Genomic DNA, 6,459 nt, shown 5'->3' with positions numbered 1-6,459 from the left:
TACCAGTCCTTTTTCACGTAGAAAACTATTCTGAGACACTTGTTTCTCTCGTTTCTATTCTCTCAGCCCTTCTTTAAGACTTGGGACAGCTGGAATCAGGTTCCTTATTCTGATTTACTGTCTCCCTTCATCAAATCAAAACACTTGGCATTTGAAATAGTACAGTGAAACAGAACTGTAAATGGGTTTGCAGTTACATGCAGACCTGGGGAGACTGCAAGGTGAGAAGAGTGGGGCTTGAGGCATGAACCTTCATCCCCTTCTACGTCTACTTGAAGACTGTTGTTTTATTCCATAGATGTGAGGTAGATGGCTGGGGAACATTGTCTTGGACGGTCTCAGAAAGATGTCTGTCAAGAGTGCCAGGGTGTTGATTTTTGTTGCCCCTTGAATACTGCTGTAAGCAGCCATGTATATTCACACAGGCCCTGCCTTCATCCACGTCAGAAGACTGGGAATCCAGCAGGAGATGAGCTCATGGGCGAGGCGCTGTACTGCACTGCAAATGTACGGAGAAGGCTAAAGAGGTTAAAGGTGTTGCTGTAAAGGTGAAATGTAAAATTAATAAAAATACAAAGCAGGCAAGGAAACATTTTTTGCATTTTTTTCTTTTTCTTTTAATAATTTTATTTTCTATGTACAGTTTTTTACAACTAAGTTGACAGCTGCACAACTCAGTAATTTTCCTCAAGAAAATTCAGTTGCATTGGTCACTAAAAACCCTGGTATGACACCTCTTGGCTCAACGTCTTTCAGTCAGGGCAATTATGTGTTAATGTAATATCAAAATCTATTTGTTAATGGTAGATGGGAAATGAAACTCTTCTGTGCAAATACTGAGTAATTTATCAACAAATCCCCTTCTTAGTTATCTCCCTGCCGGTGACAATTGTAATTAGCCATCGTCAGCGATTTAAAGAAACATTCAGGAACTTCATGCAAATGGAGTACTGAGTGCCTTGCCATTCTCAGTAACCTCAGTGGTTCTCAAGACCCTTGCAGGAGCCAGTCCAACATTAATTGACATATTGTAGCTGAAAATACTAACGCCAAAGAGAAGTAACATCACCTGATGGTTTAGCTTCCATAAGCATTTCTCAGGAATGTAGTAAGGCTGCGTACCTATGCTGTGGAATGTATTCACAGTGTGAATGGCTTTTTCAGAGGTCTTCTCTTTTTTTCATGATAATCTGCCTGATTAATGATGCTACTTCTGGCTTGATACTTTCTATGGGCTCTTCAGGTCTCCAGAATTTCACAACTTTACCCTCAGGACTGACAAGGTATTTCCAGAAATTCCATCGAGGCTCTTTCTTTGAAGAATCTGTAAGAATGGCATCAGATCACTTTAGAGACTTACACTTGCCATTGTTTCATTACCCTGCAGTGGTTCTTCAACTATTTATGCTGAAGTAAACCCACTTTGTTCTTCACTAGTAGATGGGGCATGGATTTACCTGTGGGTGTTAATGATCTGAAAAGTGGGACATGAATGATGCTCTCTTTCTTGTGAAACTGTTTAAGAGTTCCTACTTTTATTATGCTCTGATTCCTAGGGAGGAGGATATGAGGGCTGCATACTCATTTGGGGAATCCCCAGTTTTATGTCAGTTTAGGGGAATTGTATCAGTCACAAGGGGGTGTAGCATGGAGATATTCAACTTTCTGATTGTCAAGATGGCTACATGAAGAAAACAGGTCCTTCTTTAATTGAAGATGCAACCTGGTCTAGTGGGAGGTGTCCCCACCCATGGCAGGGGGGTTGGAACTAGATGATCTTTGAGGTCCCTTCCAACCCAAACCATTCTATGCTTCTAAGGTGCACACTAATTTCACATAAAGGAGAGGAACGCAGCAAAAGACCTTATTCCAAAATATTCAAGTACCAAAGGATCTTTCCCCTTCTTATCGGTGAACGGCATGTCAAATAAGAATTAACTGAGAGAATATGGCTGTTCTGTTTCTGTATAGCTATTAACATCTGATACTGATTGCACTGGTATTTAGAATCTGGATTCATCCCACCCAGCTGGTACCTGTGTGCTCTAGTCTCCTCTATAATGAACTGAGAGGCACCTACAGAGTGCATTCAGTAATTGCACTGTACGTCAGGCAACTCAGAGCAACGAGGCTTTACCTGAGGTCTTTGGTGACATGCCTAAGGGGAGGTAGGAAGAAACACAGTTACAGTGACAACAGTGGCCACTTAAATGATAATAATTTTCTAATACATAAGAGATATCACAGAAGATATGGCAAGAAGCAACAGACAAATGGTGTAAGAAACATTTCATTTAGATATTGAAATAGCTTTTTGACAAGAGGCGCTGTGAAGAGCTAGAATAAACTGGAAGGTTTTGGAATCTCTCATACTGTAATAGTCTGGAGAAGCACATGTAGTACTGATTTGGGTAAATGTGATCCTGTCTTGGGGCAGGGAGATGGAATACAGGTTTGGGCCTTCTCCTACCTTATTTTCTAGTTAAAACTATGTGATGGAGAAGGGTTATGTTCTAATTATCCTTTCTTTCATATTGATTTATGAATGTTTAGTATGGGTCAAAGACCTGGCCAAAGCTCAGAAAAATTCAGAGAGGCTTTTTAAGTTGGCTTGGGGTCTGTGGGCTCTTTAGTCAACTGAACGGAGTTTCATTTTGCTTGTGACAGGATGAGGCTCTAAGTCAGTAAATGCTTATTGTAACAGCAGTATTTGTGTGACGGTTTTGCAGGCTGAGCCCTGAAGTTCACAAGACAAATTAAGGCAAACAAGTGATTATATATGACTACAGTATATATAATCCTGCTTTACAATACAGTTTACATAAAGGTGGACATACGACTCTGCTAAAACAGGAACCTTCTCATCTGCATGCGTTTATGTAAAATCTTCCAGTAATTTTAAGATACCACCCTGTTACATTTTTGTCTATGAGAAAAGTTGTTTTTCAACAAAAGTCACATAACTTGAAATGGGATTTTGTAGATGGGAGTCTTTGCACTCAAGTTCATACATCTACAAAATGGATATTTCTAGCTAGGCTGGTACAGTAGGCGGCTGGTACAGTAGGCTTTTTTTATAATGAGTGGGAAGAAATGGATGCTTTCAGGCTACAACTCTTCTAACCATATTTTTGATATCCACATTGAAATGAGATGAATTGAATGCTGAGTGCCTGTTCCTCTCCATAGACTATGAAGACTGCAACGTTTCCTGACAAATTCAGACTGGAATTCAGGGAGAATACCATAGTTACAGGCAGCTTGATATATAAAAGAAAACAGTTACCTATTAGAAATTTAAAGGCGGGCTCTGCTTCTGATCCTAGGATCTTGATTTTGTGGAAAACAGGGAACGTCACTCCATAGTTTCCTCTGGCAAAAGATTCTACTTCCTGGCTTGAACTAGGCTCTGATTCTCCAAACTGGTTGCAGGGAAAAGCCAGCACAGTGAAATGGGAGGGACCAAACTCTCTGTGTAGTTCTTGCAGTGCGATGTAATTTTTGTCTGTGTGTTGGCAGTAACTGGCCACGTTTACAACCAAAGTTGCCTTAAGGGAAATAAAGTTATGATAGTAAGAAAAAAAAATATAGATGGTGTAGATATTATAATTAATTCTTAAAATGGCATATCCCACTACCACAATTGTTCCTGCCTGAAGGCTAAATTTAATCTGTTTGATCATAATTTCATTAAACAAATAAGGATGATAGCAGCTTGAGATACTTACTTTCAGACAACCTGCTTTAAAAAATCCAGTAAATAGATAAATTTACAGCTTTGTTTAAATATAAGCATATAAAAAAAGCAGATATTTAGGACAGGCACTAAGATCATATTTACTAGATCAACTTTCAGAACTCAACACAACATGCTACCATTCTTAACTAAGATTAAAATGCACAAACTGTATTGTTAGGCTATATTGATTTACAATAAAGAATATGAAAACCTATTTACAATGATTTCTTAGGTCTTAATTTCTGATTAATTCCTGGAGCAGGCCTAGACAAATTTATCTCCAGCTTACTGTTTGAAGAACAGGAATTTAGCACAAATCTCTGCCGAAAATTCCCATAACCAAACTTTTTGTTAACCTACAAATGGAGACCTGCTTTTCAGTAAAGATTCAAGACAAAGACATAATGAAGTTGTAACTTACTTTCCCTCTGTACTTCTCCAAGGAAACGATCCTTCCTCGTGAATCCTTGACTTCGAAAGAATAAAAATCCTTGATTTTGGGTTTAAAAAATCTGAGTTGCAGCAGGCAGAGAATGGCAGTACACAAAACCATTGACAGAAAGACAACAAAGACCCTTGCTTTGGGCACTGAGTATTTCAGAGGATAAGTAGTTGTGAGAGGCTCCATTTTCGAAATCTTTGAGAGGAGCCTGGGCAGGCCTGGAATGTGAAGGAGGAGCTGAAATATGAAACTCCCAGCTTGGACTTGAAAGAACAAGCTGCTCATTTTGTCCCTGCTGCAGAAGTGGCTGTTTCATTTCATAGTGTTTCTGCTGCGTTTAAGAGCTCTTCAGTAAAGTACAGAAATCTCTGTGGCTGGGAAAAAAAGAAAAAAGAAATAAAAGTGTGTTCCCATCACCTAAGGATGCTAATTGCTCTGTTTAACTGACCTGTGTGGGATACTCCAGTGTTTGCACAGTCATGAGAGGGGCCTCGTTTTTGGGTCTGTAGTGCATCTCTCACACGTCCCCTGGACACCTCAGGTGTCCCTGGCAGAGCTGTTCAGCAGCAGGCACCTACGCTATCAGACAGAGCCGGAGAAGCATTTGGGGCCAGCTGTTTATGCAGAAGGAGGGCAATATGGCAGAAGCCACACAGTTTAAAGCCTCTGTCCTGCCTCTCATCAGTTGCTGTGGGATCACAGGCAGCTTTGTTGGTAAAACGTGCGCATGGGGCAGAGGAAAAACTCCTTGTTTATAGGCTGGCATAAAGGAAGGTAATAAAATGTTTTGTGGTTTTTTTTGTAACGTTAGGGACAGCTGGTGATGGAAAATAGGTTGCTATTTTTATTGCTACTGGCTAACTGGCAACTAGCTGTGCTGAGATGAGAAGAGGGAAGGTCCGCACAGGAGAAGAATGAATTAGCTGAGAATCTCAGTTGTAAGCCAGGTCCAGTGGTGTTTGGCTGAGGCAATTGTGAAAGACACTCTGAACTTTAGAGCCGTGCAAGTCTGTTGTCTTATCTGTCTTCATTTTATTGTTTTATATTTAAAAAATGTTTGCCTGTTTCTCTTTGTTTCTGAAGGTACATCAACATGTAATTGTTACAACTCAGGTACAGAAAAAACAAAATTTTCTGTCTTTTTTCATGTCTTCCCTTGCTCAGTTCTTCCCTCTCTCTGTCCATTTGCTATTCCCTCATTTTGTCTCAGCTTTCGGGATTTTGTTTTGTCCTCCTCACATTTCTGGTTTTGGGCTTTTCTAAGCTATTTCTTGTCTTTCAGCCCACATTGCCTGTCAGTCTCTGCTAACTTTCTTTTCCTCCCAGTCCAAACCACCACTGAAGAGTGCTTTCTGTCTTAGTTGTTTTTCTTGTCACTCTGATTTTTTTCTGCACTCAGAGGCCACATTTTAAAGGATGAAAATAGAATGGAACTTTCTTGAAGGTGAAGCCTGGAATCTAGGGGTCTGTTGTTTTTCAGTGACTCCGACATCAACTCAACTGTACTTGATTTGTACACTATCATAGTGGTATGTTCAGCCATTTCTATGATGTTCTCTAGTAGCTAAAGTCCGTGTTAATTTTGTTTAACAAGACTGTATAGAGAGTTTCACACAGTTCTATGTAACAAAGAGAAGCTTGTGAAGCATTGTGAAATTTCAGTGTTGTATGGTGTTTCCTGTATGTGAGGCTTGATATCTGCCTGTCAGTGAGGCCTGTGAGCATGGTGTTTCGGTGGTAGGGACAGAAAAGTAGTGGACTTCTGTGCTGAAATGGACAAAGCTGTACTCAACAGCAAGCACAGGTGATTAATGCTGACTTTAAAAGCAAGTTTGAATGTGTTTGATTTCAGAAAACCCATGCAAGATCCTGGTGTCTAAGTTATGTCTCAACAGCTTGTAATTTGGAACTAAGATTAATTCAGGAAAAAAAAGACTTAAAGTATTATAAATATTTACTGGAGTACCTAATAATGATGCAGAAGCCTATTATACTTGCTGTGCTTCCTTACTGTTGTTACTTTCACCTAAAACATTGCTTTAAAACTCTGGAAAGCAAAATCATGTGTTCAATATTATCTAGGCTCTTACATTTAAAATTTTGATACATTCTTATGTTTTATGTTTTTCTGGCACAAATTGCTCTATGAATGAATTTGAAAGTAAGAAATGTAAATCTGTCATTTAATCTTTATTTACTATGCCTTAATATATTAAAAGTGTCAGATAGCATACCAAATAATAACAGGAGCAAGCTGCTGTGGTGGTGAGAAGATTCA

At 39.4% G+C, this 6,459-nt stretch overlaps 1 protein-coding gene across 3 annotated transcripts; it reads right to left on the bottom strand.

Moving 5' to 3' along the window:
* Positions 1-479: 479 nt before the first annotated feature.
* On the bottom strand, positions 480-4,619 carry GPX8 (glutathione peroxidase 8 (putative)). 3 transcript variants are annotated; one of them, XM_074569735.1, is made up of 4 exons: positions 4,161-4,619; positions 3,287-3,548; positions 1,123-1,324; positions 480-540 (listed from the first exon to the last, which is right to left on the bottom strand). In XM_074569735.1, exons 1-3 carry the CDS (start codon positions 4,464-4,466, stop codon positions 1,161-1,163), a joined length of 732 nt encoding a protein of 243 aa, XP_074425836.1. In that variant the 5' UTR covers positions 4,467-4,619; the 3' UTR covers positions 480-540; positions 1,123-1,160. The 3 variants fall into 3 exon arrangements, with proteins under 3 accessions (XP_074425836.1, XP_074425835.1, XP_074425837.1); XM_074569734.1 differs by lacking the exon at positions 480-540 and having other exon boundaries at positions 634-1,324; XM_074569736.1 differs by lacking the exons at positions 480-540; positions 3,287-3,548 and having other exon boundaries at positions 669-1,324.
* Positions 4,620-6,459: the final 1,840 nt, after the last annotated feature.

Source organism: Larus michahellis, chromosome Z, assembly GCF_964199755.1.
Source record: "Larus michahellis chromosome Z, bLarMic1.1, whole genome shotgun sequence".
NCBI classification, from domain to species: Eukaryota; Metazoa; Chordata; class Aves; order Charadriiformes; family Laridae; genus Larus; species Larus michahellis.
The sequence above is the reverse complement of the archived record's forward strand: the minus strand, read 5'-3'. Positions and strand labels throughout refer to the sequence as shown.